The sequence below is a fragment of the Delphinapterus leucas genome, chromosome 2 (genome assembly GCF_059928025.1).
Source record: "Delphinapterus leucas isolate spDelLeu-1000000601 "Yukka" chromosome 2, BTC_Dleu_Yukka2, whole genome shotgun sequence".
In the NCBI taxonomy this organism is placed as follows: domain Eukaryota; kingdom Metazoa; phylum Chordata; class Mammalia; order Artiodactyla; family Monodontidae; genus Delphinapterus; species Delphinapterus leucas.
The window spans coordinates 25,667,233-25,684,110 of NC_143130.1; the positions used below are offsets into that span (position 1 = coordinate 25,667,233).

Sequence of the window (16,878 nt, forward strand, 5' to 3'; positions counted from 1 at the left end):
GGGGCTGTCAGGTGAGGGGAGGTGGGGGGTGACTGTGATAATTACACTCCCAGAGGGGTTCAAAACCCCTACTGACGTTGGCTACATGGAGACCTTGAACCTCATCTCCTAGTTTCTTTCTCCAAGTAACTTCTTGAGCTGCCCTCGCGCTTCCTTCAGGGGGGAAACAAAATGCCCTCAAGCCTCGGAATTTGGAATCATTATTGTGCCCTAGATTGTTTATTTGTGTGTGTGTGTGTGTGTGTGTGTGTGTGAATGAGCTGGGATTTGTAAGCTGGTTGTGGCTCAGGGCTGGAGCATCCGTGCTTCCTCCCTCGCCCTTCTTTCTGTTTGGACTCAGACTCCTCTGCTCTGAAGACACGTCTTTTCTGTTGCCCCCAGAGCTCTGGCTGTCCCCTGATCTGTGCCGTTCCTCAGGGCACAGGTCCAATGGCGTGCCAGCAACTGGGGCCAACGGCGGTAGCGGAAACCGAGACTGGTCTGGAAAAATATTTGTTTCATTAGCAGAAATGATCTGTGTGAGCCTCTGAGGGACCAGCATCCACTTTTAACTGGCTGGCCTGGAGCCGAGCCTGATGAGTTTTCCTGCAGGACTGTTTTTGGTTTTGAGCTGAGCGATGGGTGTTGGGCTCCAGCCTGAATGCCAGCCCAGAGAAGGCTGAAACGTGGCCCTGTGCTTGCCCTCAACTGGTAGTGCCGAGTGCACTTGAGGAGCCTTGAGGGACATGCAAAGGGGCGCTGGGTAATGTCGGCCCCGGGGGGCAGTGCCACACAGACTCATCCCTCCTGGGTGAGGGGTGCTGCTCTCTGGGTGTGGACTGCTAGCTGGGGAGGAAGGTGACTCCAGGAGAATGACCTGCGGGGAGCTGACCCCCATCAATTACGGGACCCGTGTTCCCTACGGCAGCTCTTGATGTGGGGGAGGGCAGGAGTCTCAGGTCCTCAGAGGGAAATCCATGGGGGTCACCGAGCCACACAGAGCGAGGTAGGTGGATGGTGCCACCAGGTCATCTCAGATTTGGCTTTAAATCAAAGCAGCCTATGGAAATCCCAACGTTCCACAGAGAATGTGCTGGAAAGAGAGGGGATAACGCCAGGGAAACCCACTCGTTCTCAAGCTCAAGGTCTGGATCGCTAGGGACCCACAGAATGGTCCACATCATTCTCAGACCCTAAAACCACCCTTGTCTCCCTAGGACTCCACTTGGGACTCTGGGCTGTCCTGTGTCCATCAGGGCTTTTTGGGTGAGAGCCCTTGGGGTCACCTTGGAGCAGCAACGCCATTTTCCAAGAGGTATAGTTTACAGAAAGGTAGATTTTCTCCAGGGACCTACCCTCTAACCCTTCATAACCAGTCCCTTTATCATGCCCTCCTCAAATTATCCTAATAGGAAAACCATCCTCTCTGGACTTTCCTATAAGTGAGGTTTGACAGTGTCTTGCTCTAAGAACAAAGCTCCTCAAACACATGTGCTGGAGAGCAAACAAGTGATGAAAAGTTAAAAAAAATCCTGGGGCTCAGGGCCACAGTATTATATGGAATTACGGCCCACACTCTGGACTGGTGCTGGGTAGGACACGTGGGCACATGACTGGGTTCACAGGGGCGTGGATGAGAACAGGATTGCCAGCCTATCTCCTGGGATCCCTCACCGAGTGCAGGCGACTAACTGGAAATCATTTGTCCTAGGGACCCAGCCCGGATAATTACACTGAAAACCTCCCATGGTCCTATGTGTACCCAGCCTCCCAGCCACAGGTAGGGGGATGCCAGACCAGAGAGACCCTGCTGCATGACACAATACTATATATAGAAAACCCCAAAGTCTCCAAAAAAACCCTATTAGAACTAGTAAATGAATTCAGTAAAGTTGTAGGACACAAGATTAATATACAGAAATCTGTTGCTTTTCTATACACTAATAATGAACTATAAGAAAGAAAAGCAAGAAAATAATCCCATTTACAATCACATTAAAAAAATACCTAGGAATAAACTTAACCAAGGAGGTGAAAGACCCACACTCTGAAAACTGTAAAACAATAATGAAGGAAATTGAAGATGATGCAAAGAAATAGAAAGATATCCTGTGTTTATGGGTTGGAAGAATTTAATATTGTTAAAATGCCCGTATTACCCAAAGAAATCTACGGACTTAATGCAATCCCTATCAAAATACCCATGACATTTTTCACAGAACTAGAACAAATCATCCTAAAATTTATATGGAACCAAAAAGACCCCAAATTGCCAAAACAACATTGATAAGAAAAACAGAGGTGGAGGCGTCACAGGCCCTGAATTCAGATTATACTACAAAGCTACAGTAAGCAAAACAGCATGGTACTGGCACAAAAACAGACACATAGATCAATGGAACAGAATAGAGAGCCCAGAAATAAACCCACACTTATATGGTCAATTAATCTATGACAAAGGAGGCAAGAATAATCAATGGAGGAAACACAGTCTCTTCAATAAGTGGTGCTGGCAAAACTGGACAGCTACATGTAAAAGAATGAAATTAGAACATTTCCTCACATCATATACAAAAATAAACTCAAAATGGATTACAGACCTAACTGTAAGACCTGAAACCATAAACTCCTAGAAGAAAACATAGGCAGAACACTCTTTGACATAAATCAAAGCAACATTTAAAAAAAATCTGTCATCTAAGGCAAAAGAAATGAAAGCAAAAATAAACAAAATGGGACCTAATTAAAATTAAAAGCTTTTGTACAGCAAAGGAAACCAAGCAAAGCAAAAAAGACAATCTACTGAATGGGAGAAAATATTTGCAAATGATATGACCGATAAGAGGTTAATACTCAAAGTACATAAACAGTTCATACAACTCAACACACACACACACACACACACACACACACACACAACCAAACAATCTGATTAAAAATGGGCAGAAGACCTAAATAGACATTTTCCCAAACAAGACATACAGATGGCCAACAGGCACATAAAAAAATGCTCAACATCATTAGTCATCAGAGAAATGCAAATCAAAACCACAATGATATACCACCTCACACCTTTCAAAATGGCTATCATCAAAAAGTCTACAAACAACAAATATTGGTGAGGATGTGGAGAAAAGGGAACCCTCTTACACTGTTGGTGGGAATGTAAATTGGTGCAGCCACTATGGAGAACAGTATGGAGGTTCCTCAAAAACCTAAAAATAGAACTACCATATGACCCAGCAATTCCACTCCTGGGTATATATCCAAAAATAAAAACCAAACCAAAACCACTAATTTGAAAAGAGACATGCACCCCAATGTTCATAGCAGCATTATTTACAATAGCCAAGAAATGGAAGCAACCCAAGTGTCCAACAGCAGATGAATGGATAAAGAAAGTGTGCTATATATACACAATGGAATACTACTCAGCCATAAAAAAGAATGAAGTGTTGCCATTTGCAACAACATGGATGGACCTAGAGGGTATTATGCTTAGTGAAATAAGTCAGAAAGACAAATACTCTGTTACCACTTATATGTGGAATGTAAAAAACAACGAATGTACATAACAAAACAGAAATAGACTCACTGATATAGAGAACACACTAGTGGTTACCATTGGGGAGAAGAAAGCAGGGAGGGGTGAGATGGGGTAGGTGGTTAAGAGATACAAACTATTAATGTCTAAAATAAATAAGCTACAAGGATATATTGCATAGCACAGGGAATATAGCCATTATTTTATGACTATAAATGGAGTATAATCTATAAACATATTGACTCACTGTGTTGTATACCTGAAACTAATATAATATTGTAAATCAACTCTACTTCAATAAAAAATAAAGTGAACGTCTTCAAGGCAAAGAGAGACACTGCTGGCGTATTAGCCAGGGTTCTCCAACAGGGTATATAGAAATATAGGAGATTCATGCTAGGAATTGACTCACGTGATTATGGAGGCTGAGAAGTCAGAAGTCCCACCATCTGAGAGGCCCAGGAGAGCTGGGGTGTGATTCAATCCAAGTCCAAAGGCCTGAAAACCACAAGCACCAACGTCTGAGGGCAGGAGAAGCTGGACGTCCCAGCTCAACAGAGAGAGTGGATCCCCCTTCCTCCACCTTTGGTTCCACGGTGGCCCTCAAAGAATTAAACGTGGTCCATCACCTTGGGGAGGGGGGTCAGCTTTCCTCACCCACCGATTCAAATGTGAATCTCTTCTAGAAACGCCCTCGTAGCCACAGGCAGAAATCATATTTTACCAGCTACCTGGGCATCAGTCAGCCCCATGAGGTTGACACCTAAAATCAACCATCACACAAGCCGAAGTAGCAAGAGAGAAAAAGGGTCAGGGTTGGGTTCAACGGTCACCCTATTAGATTCCAAGACTTTTCACCCTTGGCTGAGACAGGCCGGTGGTGATGCAGGAGGAAAGAGTTCGGGAAGGATGTGATTCTCTCCGTGTGGATGTGAGTTGTGTTTTTATGAAGAAGCTGTAGAAACACTCAGCGTCTCAGAGGCAGAGGGTCGGGGTGGGGAGCTGAATCCCTTTGTAGCTTTTCCAACGCTTGTAAAAACAACATCATGGCACCTCAGACACGCCAGCATCCCCCAGACCCCCTCCCTCCGAGGTTGGGGTCCCAGGCCCATGTTTCCGCGTTTTAATAATCCCAGCTGTTCCCTTTGCTGCCTCAGCCTCGGGGGTGATACTGTCAAGTTCTCTTTACCTTTTGAGTCACCAGCGTAGCAATTTTATACCTTATGTAACTATATGTATCGAATCTTCTCCATTCGCGTACCTGGCGTGGGCTGTCTTCTGTCTGAAACACGCCCTGCGCCTTTGCAGTTTGTGGGTGTGAGCGAGTCCATCCCGGCCTGGAGGAGGGGGGAGGGCAGCCCAGTGGTGGCTGGAGGATACAGGTCAGCGAGGAGGAAGTCTGGAAGGCAGTCTGCGTCACTCCTGCTGCCTGAGGCTCTGGGGCCACGTGTGGTCAGGGGCCTGGGTGGTGTCAGGAGAGGGAAGAATCAGGAGACCTCTCCTCTCTCAGTCCTGGGCTGCACTGGGGGCTGCGTGTTGCATGCTTCGCTGCCTCTTCTGGCCCTTCCGTGTCAATGTCCCTGCAAAGAGCCAAGTCACCAGAGCAGGTCTAACTCCCGACCCCGCTGCCTGCCACCCGCCACTGCCGCTTGTTCCCCAGTGCCTTCAGCAGCCCTTGTTAGGACTGGGAGAGTGGCTCTGGGGTCTGGCCTGGGAGAGACTGAGTTCCTCCATGCCCGGTGCCTGGGTCCTGTCCTGACCACCAGTCCTCAGGGAACTCCAGGTCCCTTCTGCAAACCCACCCCCTCCTGGACTGCCCCGACCTGTTCTCTTGGCAGCTCTAACTGGTACTACAGGCTGAGGCTGCCTGGGCTCAAGCTGGGCCCTAAGGAGGCCTGGAAGCTGCCAGAAAAGTGAGGGCCTTGTGGGAATGAGGCAGGCTTGGAGGCTCCCTGTTACGTGCCCCCGAATTCCCATGTTGAAGCCCTAACCCCTCCCCCAGCACCTCAGAACGTGACTATTTGGAAACAGGGTCTTTACGGAGGTGATTTGTTAAAATGAGGCCCAAAATCTGGCTGGTGTCCCTATAAGAAAAGATTAGGACACAGGGAGAAGCCAGGAGTGCGTGTGCCCAGAGGGATGGCCACGTGAAGAGGGTGGCCGCCTACACAGCAAGGAGAGAGGCCTCCGAGGAGACCAGCTGTGCTGACACCTTGATCTCGGACTCCCAGACTCCAGACTGAGACAGTGACTGTCTGTTGTTTAAGCCCCCGTGTGGTGCTCTGGTATGGCAGCCGGAGTGGACTAAACCGGTCCCCAGCATCTTCTCCAGCTGATTTGAATCCTCCTTGCGCTGGTTTCCCTCTGTATTAGTTTCCTGCGTGTGACAAATTACCACAAACTCAGTGGCTTCAAACAACATAGATGCATTCTCCGACGGTCCGGGAGGTCAGAAGTCTAGAACCAAGGTTTTGAGGGGCTGGTTCTTTCTGGAGGTGTCGAGGAGAATCCGTTTCCTTGGCTTTTTCTAGAGGCTGTGCAGTCCCTGGCTCGTGGCCCCTTCCTCACCTACTCCACCATCCGTGAGCTCCTGCTGCTGACCTGACCCTCCTGCCTGCCCCTTGGAAGGAAAAGCTGGTGGTGTAGTTTCAGTCCAAACCCGAAGCAGGGGAGCTGCTGTCCAAGGGCAGGGAGGACAGAGGCCCATGTGCGATGACCCTGTGGTCACACTGGCTATAATCCAACCGCATAACCCAGGGATTCTCCCAGCTCAAGACTTTTAGTTTCGTCATATCTGCAAAGTCCCTTTTGCCTTGTGAGTCCCAGGTCCTGGGGATTAGCATGACATCTTTGGGGAGGTATGGTGTGGTTCAGCCCCACTCCCCTCTCCATTCCGGCTCCCTAACTCATGCCTCCTTACAAATCATCAGAGGCTGCTGGGGAAGCAAAAGATAGCAGGAGTCCTGGCCCCCCACCCAGCCACTGCTTCCACATCGTCCCCACTAGGCCTCCACAGTGGGGGGCCAGTGAGAAGAAAGGCCTCGTCCTGCTCTGCAAGTCCATCCACTGTGACACAGAAATGCTGGGCTAAAAGCAGTGACTTAAAGTCAGGCTCTGGGCGCTGGGCATTGCCCTCTGAGTGCGGGTGCTCAGCCGGCAGGGGCTTTCACGGTGCCCGAGAGGCCCCGCAGGGGAGGGACGAGTGAGCTGGTTACCAGGTGGCTCTCTGGCCCCTTATTAGCGGTGGGAGCTTGGAGAAGTCACCAGAGCCCTAAGCCTCAGTGGCCTCATCTGGAAAATGGGGACAACGGTGCCTACCTTACTGGGTTGTCATGCAAATTAATTGGAAATTTCTTTTTTGCATGGAAAGAGCAGCAGAAAGCCGAGCACTTACTGAGGGTTCAGTGAATGCTGGTCATAATGAGGATATTCAGAAACTCTGCTCTTTTGTCTGTTCAGCCCTGCAGCATTCGGGGAGCTGACCAGGCCGTGCGGCTGCTGTGTGAGTGTGCATGTGTGTGTGAACATGTGTGCGTGTGTACAGGGATGGGCGCTATGAGGCCGCTGAATCTCCCAGTGCGGTCCTGATTTCCCGCAAGGGCCCCTCACAGACCTCTGCCCCAAATGTGGGCTCCTGACAGACCTTCCTTCCCTCCCCCTTAGTTCAGGCACTCCACTCCGATGAGAGGATACTGCGTGAAACTGACTTCATCCCTCCACCCCCAGGCCCCTGTGTATCCTCCAGGTTGACCCAGCATTAGTCACCCTGCGTGACTGCTGAGCTGTGCACCGGCCGCGACGCACCCCACGTGCAGACAGAGGCTCCGCGCTCCTGGAAGGTGCCTGGGTGTTAGCGCCCCGTGGTGCACTGGGAGGGGTGTCTGTGTGTGATTGTGGGTGAGCGGCTGTGTGCGAGTGCACATAAGTGTGAATATATGACTGTGAGTGAGCGTAAGAGTGTGAGCGTGCAACGGGCAGGCCGCGCGGGGCCAACCCCCCTCCGGCACCGAGTGGAAGCAGCCCCGGGGCGGGGGCGTGAGCAGAGTGCACCGGGCTCACAGCACCTGGAATCTGAGCGTGAACCTGCTCTCCTCCCCAATGCTGGGGAACTGACCCCAGTCTCAAGTCACTGAGACGTGATTTTAGGCTCTGCTATCCCGCTGCCTCCGTGAGGCCCCGGTTCTGGGTTTGCGAAGGATGAGGGAGGCCAGGACTTTCTGGGGAGCGGACGGCGCCCATGAAGGAGCAAAGGCCACGGGGTGAGGCTCACCTGGTCCGTGTGGCCTCCAGCAAAGACAGGCCGCCCTGCGAGCTTCAGTTCCTGATGTGGAACCAGGCCGTGGTTCCCGCCTCCCTGGGCGCAGGAGAGGATTCAGTGAGGGGATGTCGGTGGGTTCCCATCACACAAGAAAGGGCCCAGCGCCCTGCTTGCTCAGCACTCAGGTCCCTCGCCTGGCACAGCACCTGCAGCCCTGCTCTCCCCCACGCCCATCCCGTGCTCCCCTTCCCCTCCCCCTCTGCAATCTCTGCACGAGGAGGCCGGGAGAAAGTCCTGCCAAAAAGCTCCCTCACCAGGGCGGAGGCGGCCCGGCCAGGTTCCTGTTTGCCTGAACCAAAGCCGCAAGCCCTTCAAAGGAACCTAGCAAACCCGGATGGAACGGCTTGTTTTTTCCCACACAGAAGGAGAAGGAGACAGAAAAGTGTGCGAAGCCAGGCTCCACTAAGTTCACAAAAGGCTTTTTGTTCCAGCTGAGACGGGTGAAAAAAATCACAGAATTGGGAGAGGGTGTGTGCTTGTTTCTCTGCTTTTAGTGTTTAGGTAAAACCACCTGGCTTCCCTCCCCATCTCCCACCCCGAGTCCTCTACCAATTAACCCTCTTCGTCTGTGCGTAGAGAACTCTAGAGCCACCCAGCCAGCAGGGATTTCTGAGGTCTTTAGTCCAGCTGAATTTTAATTTTCCAAACAATGATACGTGATACTTATTAAATTATATAGCTCTGCAGTACTTGTGCATGTTTTGTATTGTTGGGAGTGATGCAACTGAGGCTCCTGCCTAAGGTTAACCAGCTGGTCCCTGGCTGAGCTGGGGCTGGAAGCAGGTCACTTGGGACTCAGCTCGGGCTTAGCCTGGGATCCTCCACTGTCATTTCTGAACTGATGTGGACAGTCTGCTTGTTCCCGACCCTTTTGTCTACAGTAAAGAGAGATCTATATTAAGGTTTGTTTGTTCCCATGAAGTCATAAACCCCTCTAGGCAGGTCACTGTATGCCCGGCACCCCTGAAGCTGTGCAGCGCACAACCTGTGAGAGGGAACAGGGCGGGCCTGCTTCCAGGGTTAATCCAATAGTGTCAAGTCATCCCTCTGGCATGCGTGGAACAATGCCCTTGGGGGGAAATTATGCCTTTGCTCCTGAGACTGGGGCTCCTAATGCACATAATCTAGTATAACTGGGCCCAGCCGTGTGGAAAGAAACGAGGAAGTAAGGGCTTCTCAGTCCCAGACACCCTGGCTGGGGAGGCCCTTGTGCTCTTAGCCAGGCTGGGCTTAGGGGGAGGTGGGTGTGTGGACAGGGGAACCATCCTTAGGGGGCAGACAGGAGAGTGTTTCTGGGGGGCTCTGATGGGGCAGAGCTCTCAGGCCCAAGGCAGCTAGAGAAGGAAGAATTCAGTAGTTTCTGTCTTGACTCAGAGGCAACCCTGTGAGTTTATGAGCTCTCCTCCCTCTCCATTATAAGCTCCATTTCTTCATCTGTTAAAATGAACAGAGCTCTCCTCGGGCTCATGTGCAGGCCCACTGTCTACTGGGCCACAGAGGAAGGCCCTGGCCTTGTGGGAAGAGTCTCAGAAAGGCAACCTTGCCATGGCCACAGGAGCGAGGGCAGAGTAAGGACTAATGGTGAGAATTTCTGGAGGGCACATTTTATCCCAATGGTGGGAAGAAGTTTCTATCAATAATAAGAAAACCCTACAATCGAGGTACGGACTCCCTGGCAGCTCGGCCCTCTCTGTCCCTCACTAACTGAGCTACTGCTGGGATGTGTGTGTGTGTGTATAGCTTAATGACACATCAAAAGTGTGCTGTGCAATCACATTCACGGTAAAAAAAAAAAAAAAGGAAGCTTTTTTTGTCCTCAGGCTCTGTTAAAGTAGATATATCTTGAGCCAACCAAACACTGACCCCTGACTACCAAGTTCCACCCCCAAATCAAGGCTCAGTGGACAACCCAGTTAAGCAGCGCTTCTCAAAAAGTGATCCCTTGGCCAGACTCACTCGTGTCTGGGTATGTCCACATTGGAAAAGCATTCCTACACCGAGTTGCTACGTTGATCTGCCGACATTGAGTGGGGTAGGCAGACGAGCGTTAACTTCCTTTTGCAAAAGAGGAAATAAATACCTTGCCGGAGGTTGCATGGCCAGCAAGCAGCAGGCCTGGGAGAGGAAGGCGGGTCTTCTGGTTCCTTCTACTAAGCCTTGTCCCGGAAAGGGGTGGGCTGCCTCGGCAGTTGTTGCAGCTCCAAGCAGATAACTGTGGGACCAATCCCGGAAGAACCTCTGGAGCCCAGATTTGTACTGTCGAAGTGTCCTCCTGCTGTGGTCGGGGCAGGATTTTTGGGAGCATGATTTGGCACTGTGCATCAGAAACTTTAAAGGTGCTATGATTTGACCAGTTATTTTCATGGCTAAGAATGTACCTTAAAGCAATAATCAGAAATGGACACTAGGTTAAAAAGTTAGACATAGGATTACCATATGACACAGCAATTCCCCTCCTAGGAAATAAAAACATACGTCCATAAAAAAAATGTTATATGGGAATGTTTATGGCAGCACTGTTTATATTTGCCACTCAAATGAAAACAAGCCAATGTTCGTCAGCTGTTGAGTGGATAAAATGTGACATATTCATACAAGGGAATATTATTCAGCAATAAAGGGAATGAAGCCCTGACACTGCCCACAACACGGATGACCCTTGAAAACATTAAATGAAAGAAGCCTCTCACAAAAGACCATATACTGTACGATTCCATCTATATGAAATGTCCAGAACTTGTCTCTATAGGGAAATTGATAGAGACAGAAAGTAGATTAGTGGTTGATTAGGGCTGGGGCAGGTGAGCGGGGAGGAACAGAGATTGGCTGCTATGGGTATAGGGCTTATTTTAGGGGGAACAAAAACATTCTAAAATTAGATTGTGGTGATGGTTGTACAACACTGAAAATACTAAAAAACATTAAACTGTACACTCTAAACAGGTGACTTGTATGGTATGTTATTTGTATCTCATTAGAGCCGTTTTTACAAAAATGGACACCAGGATGCTGTCCTCAGCATTTTAAAATAATAGCAAAATATTTAAAAATAATCCAGATCCCTAGGAAAAAGAAATAGTTAACAAAGTACAGTATATCCATAGATGAGATATGAGCAGTCAACAAACATAAGACTACTTTAGACCAAGAGAAAATGCTCATGATATATTATAAGAAATAAAATATAAAACATATGTAAAGCATGATCCCAGGTTTCTCTAATTTAAAATAATTAAATGTTTTATTTTGAGATAATTGTAGGTTCACACTCAGCTTTAAGAAATAATACAGAGAGGTCCTGTGTACCCTTCACCAATTTTCCCCAATGGTAATGTTTTGCAAAACTATAAATAGTACAACACCACAACGGATACTGATATTAATACATAAGGCACAGAACGTTCCCATCACTGCTAGGATCCCTCAGGATGCCCTCTAAGGGCTATGCCCGCTTTCTGTCCCCATTCCCATCTTAACTCCTGGCAATCACTAATCTGTTCTCCATATCTATAATTTTGTCATTTCAAAAATGTTATATAAATGGAATCGGACAGTATACAACCTTTAGGGATTCAATTTTTTTCACTCAGCATAATTCTCTGGAGATTCATCTAGGTTGTTACATGTATCAATCATTCATTCCTGTTTAGTGCCACGTAATAGCCCATGGTGTGAATGGACCACATTCACCCAGTGAAGGACATCAGGCTGTTTACAGTATTAGAGCATAACAAAGCTACTATAAACATTTGTGTACTTAAAATTTAAATATAAGTTTTTATTTCTCTGGGATAATGCCCAAGTGTGCAACTACTTGGGTTGTATGGTAGTTGCATGTTTAGGTTTTCAGTTTTTTTTTATTTTTTGCGGTACGCGGACCTCTCACTGTTGTGGCCTCTCCCATTGCGGAGCACAGGCTCCGGACGCGCAGGCTCAGCAGCCATGGCTCACGGGCCCAGCCGCTCCGCAGCATGCGGGATCTTCCCGGACCGGGGCACGAACCCGTGTCCCCTGCATCGGCAGGCGGACTCTCAACCACTGCGCCACCAGGGAAGCCCGGTTTTTAGTTTTTTTCTTAAGAAACTGCCAACCTGTTCTCCAGAGTGGCTGTACCATTTTACATCCCTGCCTACAATGCATATATGATCTAGTTTCTCTGCATCATTGCCAATGTGGTGTTGTCACTCTTTTTTATTTCAATCATGAAGATACATAATGATGTCTCATTGTGGTTTTAATTTGCATTTCCCTAATAAATAATATGAAGCATCTTTTCATGTGCTTATTTGCCACCTGTGCATCCTCTTTGATGAAATGTCTCCTCATGTTTTTTGCCCGTTATTTGCTGATTGGATTTTATTTACTGTTGACTTTTGAGGGTTCTTTACAAATTCTAGATACTCGTCCTCTGTCAAATATGTGGTTTGCAAATATTTTCTCCCAGTCTGGAGTGGACATTCCTGACCTTAGGGAAAAGCACTCAGTCTTTCACTGTTAGGTATGATGTTAGCTGTAGGCTTTTGTAGATGCTGTTTATCAAGTTGAAGAAGTTCCTCTCTACTCCTTTTTTTCTGATAGTTTTAAAATTATAAATGAGTGTTGAATTTTGTCAATTTTCTTTCTGTATCAATTAATATGATCATGTGAATTTTCTTCTTTTGCCTATTAATATGGTGAATTACACCAATGAATTTTTTTAAAAAATTAATTTAATTAATTAATTTTTTTATATGCACCAATGGATTTTGAACATTGAACCAGTCTTGTATTTCTGGAATAAACCCCACTTGGTAACAGTGTATAATTCTTTTTATATATTGTTGAATTCTATTTGCTACTATTTTAAAATGGATTTTGCATCTGTAGTCATTGAGGATATTGGTCTATAGTTTCCTCATTTTTTGTACACTGCTTTTGGTGTTAGGGTAATGTTGGTTCCATAAAATGAATTGGGAAATGTTCCTTCTCTTCTCTGTAAGAGATTGTATAGATCTTGTATAGTTCCTTCTCTTCTCTGTAAGAGATTGTATAGATCTGGAGATTTATTTTGGGGGGAGTTTCAAAATTACAAATTCAATTTCTTTGATAGTTACAGGGCTATTCAAATTATCTATTTCATTTTGGGTAAGTTGTTGTAGTTTGTGTTTTTCAAGGAATTGGTCCATTTCGTCCAGTTGTCAAATTTATGTGGGAGAATTGTTTGTAGCATTCCATCAATATCTTGTTGATGTCTCTAGGGTCTGTGGTGGTATTTTATTTTATTTTGTTCCTATTTGTAATTTGTGTCTTCTCTTTTTATCTTTGTTAGTCTTGCTAGAGGTTTGTCAATTTTATTGATCTTACCAAAAAACTAGCCCTTTGTTTTGTTGATTTTCTCTATTTTTCTGTTTTTAATTTAATTGATTTTGGCTTTTCTCTTTGTTATTTCCTTATTTCTGCTTTCCTTGGATTTATGTTGCTCTTCTCTTTCTAGGTTCTTGAGGTGGGAGCTTAGGTTATTAATTTGAGGTTTTTCCTCTTTTCTAATATATTCATTTAGTCCTATAAATTTTCCTTGCAGTGCTGCTTTAGCAGTGTCCCACAAGTTTCAAAGTATTGTGTTTTCATTTTCATCCAGTTCAATGCATTTCTTTAAAATTGACTTTGAGACTTCCTCTTTGACCCATGGATTGTTTAGATGTGTATTTAGTGATTTGAGGTTTTCCTATTATCTTTTTGTTATTGATTTCTTTTTGTTATTTGATTCCATATGGTTGGATAACATATTCTGTTAAGATTTTTCTGAATATGTTGAGATTTGTCTTCTGGCACAGAATATGATCTATCTTGGTATCTATATCTTGAAAGAAAATGCTCATGGATGTACTGTTACATAAAAAATATAAATTAGAAAATGTATGCACAGTGTGATCCCAGTTTTATTTTTTAAATATACACATATCTACATGAGAAAAATCCTGGAAGGCTATACACCAAATGTTGACTGCTCTTTATTTTCTTCCTTATGTTTTTCTGAATTAAAGTTTAAAAAAATCTCGCTTTTATGATCAGAAACTTATTATTTTTTTTTAATAAAAAGAGCAGTGGCTTATGTGTAGGATATAGGTTCAAAAAACTGGGCTATCATTTACTTAACACAGCAATCCAGCCATCTCAGTTATTCTTACTGAGCTTCATTTTCAGCATCTATAAAATGGGAATAATAATATCCAAGTTGTATTAAATAAGCCAGAGCCAGCATTTGTTAAAGCCCTTGGCAAATGCTAAGAACTGTGTACATGTTACAGTGATGTTCTCCTCATGAGGGAGCTGGGCTTTTTAATCTCTTGGGTCACTACAATGATTTGCTTTTAAGCGTCCATGATTCTCTCACTGAAGAGCAAATAGAAGGACAATGGCATTAAAAGGCGTTTGAAGTGTGCTGTGCCCATGGGTAAGGTTCTGCAAAAACTGCTCTTCTTCAGGTATTTCTGGAAGCCTTTGCATATAATTGGGATTATTAGGTAACTAATTTGGATTTTTTTGGAAAGTTCCAATTTGTTCTTTTAGTGTAAGAGTACTTACCGCACCATGTAATTTCATTTCCGGTGAGGAAAATATGGATATTAAATCCAAAGATTCACCCGAAAGGGGAAGACAAATCCCCGGATGTCTGCCATACACCTTCCTCCGGGCTCTTCCCCTCCCTTCTAGGTCCGTAATCCCCAAAGCAGGTGGTTGTAATCAAGAAGTTCCCAAGAATCAGGATATCAGTTGGATTTTATAACCCAATTTCCTAGTGGCCGGAAGGGAGTGGAACCTGCAGGTGTGTCAGGGAGGGACCGAGAGCTCTGGGGGTGAATGGGTTCCCTCCACTATCACTTAATTTAAAGGTCCTTCTCCTCGCCTCTCTGTGACTCCCAATCCCCCCCCCCCCACACACACACTGAGCTGGCTCCCAGGGGACCTGCTGCCCTGTCTCTCACTGTCTCCTTGGGAACCTCCAGTCCTGAGGCTCAGGCTGGGTTCTCCCCTCCCTGACCTGCACCCGTATGGCCAACATTGTACATTTTATTACTTAGGTGACTATTTATAGGTGATAGTTTCGTGTCCATAGACCCTGGACTGTACATTTCTTGAGGACAGGGACTTTGTTTTGCTCTTTATGGCTCATAGAGGGTGTTCTAGTAGAACCTGTTAGTGGAGTGATGAACATGTAGGTATAGGTTTCCGTAGAAAGTCAGACAAAAACAGAATTAGAGGGAATTAGAGAAAAAACAGAGTTAAGAGGGATTTCCAACTAACCGACATGTTCTTCTCCATCATGTCTGAGACAGAGGACATCCCAAGAAACCCCTCCCTCTAGGGCAGTGCCTGCAAACACAGGGGCGAGGGGCCCCAGACCAGCTCCTGCTGTTCCTGGCCTTGCTCCCCTCCTGCAGCCTGAAGGGAAAGGCTGCTCAGGGCTTTCAGTCCACAGGAAGGAAAAACAGACTGCAATAAGGCTGTGTCCCGAGAGCAAGTTCTTAAACAACTACTGAATAGAGGGGAAAAATATGTCAGGATGAAGTGGAGGTTGGTTGTATTTGGAAAGAAGTGGAAGCTCCAGGGAAAGATGGGGGCGGGCAGGAGAGTCCAGAGTGGGATGTGAAGACCAGAGACATAAGTAATTGAGGGAAAGCTTAGAGTAAAAGGAAGGAGGGATGGAGGGGGCAGATCTTAAAGTAGAGAGATGCTGGTGACAGCAGGGGAGAGGAGGAGAGAGAAAGAGACGGAGGAGAGAAGACGGGGCAATACAGGTCTAAACGAGGGAAGAATGGAAAGAAAACGATGAGAAGGCTTCGAAAGAGAGTTAAACACATCGAGAATCAGAAACAGAAAACCGACAGCACTAGAGGTCTGGCAGAGAGAAGCCCACACATCACGGGATGGGGGGGCATGGAGGGAGAGAGGAAGTTAGATCTAAAAACAGGGCACAGGATTGGCATCACCACATCTTTTCTTGGCATTTAGGAAGAGCCTGATTTAAATGTTTGCGACTCTTGGACACAGACCCGAGGTGACCTGCGGGGCCGAGAATCTCGACCACCGAGATGACGTCTCGGAACATGTAGACCTTCCCCCAGACCTGCACTGACCTTGGGGAAAAGTAGACTCAAGCTTCTGCTTCCGGACCCTCGTAGGGCGACTCCCTCCACAGCCCGGGAGTGTCCCTGCAAGGTGCTCCCGTGGTGTGTTTGCAGACAATTTGTAGGTGCGGTCGGTCACGGCTGCCCTCAATTTCCTCCCTGATTTAGGCAGGCTGCAGTGACTCCGTGTACAGTCACGTTACCCGCACACATTCTGGTAGAGAAACGGCCTCCGGGATGCTTCTCCCACCACCGCTCTGTGGTCTCAGTGCCACATGAAGACATCCGATGATTCCAGGGCACAGGAGGACGGGGTGGCGAAGAGAAATGAGACTCGACATTTATGGAGCTTGAGGCTGGGCTGGGGAAAAATCTTGCAACCATCAGATGTAACACAGTAAGGGATGGACTTGGTTCCTCTCAAAGCCTAATCAACACTGAGGTTTTCATGTGTTGGGAATACACACGATGATGTAGCTTGGGCAGTTGTGATGCACCCCACATCTCTTGGGTGACTCGGGATATCCGGTCCTGGAGATGTTTCAGTTCTGCAGCCCACCTGTTGGTGCTTTCACTGAACAGTAGCTACCTGAAGGCAGGTGTTTCTCATCTCCAGTAAACAGCCTAGTGCCTGGCAGGGAGCAGACAGTCAACAGATAATTGTAAGATTTATAAATGAATGAATGAAACTCACGTTGGAATCAGTATCTGATAGTTCCTTCTCCAAGCACCATGAATGGAGCTTTGTCCGCACAACAGTAGAGACCAGTCCTGATGAAGATGCCATCCCAGATGAAGGAAATGCCCTTTTCCTCACCTACCACCTCCCTTCCAGCAGGTCGACGAAGGTTAGAATTGAGAATGTTGGTGGGGCCGGATTCCAGCATCCAATTTCCTACGCCTTGTTGAAGTCCCCATGTTCTAGGTTA

General features: G+C 46.8%; 1 protein-coding gene across 5 annotated transcripts in view; it reads right to left on the reverse strand.

The window, feature by feature from the left end:
• The window catches only part of LOC149749970 (uncharacterized), a 57,665-nt gene that overhangs the window by 31,717 nt on the left and 9,070 nt on the right, over positions 1 to 16,878 (reverse strand). For 2 of the 5 annotated variants that reach the window (XM_089906584.1, XM_089906587.1), the window contains exons 3-5: positions 9,922 to 10,219; positions 7,794 to 7,877; positions 3,936 to 4,021 (exon numbers count right to left, since the gene is read on the reverse strand). In XM_089906584.1, the coding sequence (XP_089762710.1) occupies positions 3,936 to 4,021; positions 7,794 to 7,877; positions 9,922 to 10,219 (468 nt within the window). Of the gene's footprint in view, positions 1 to 215; positions 5,901 to 7,793; positions 7,878 to 9,921; positions 10,220 to 16,878 lie in introns of those variants that run through there. The other 3 variants (XM_089906585.1, XR_016391932.1, XM_089906586.1) reach the window with 3 other exon arrangements.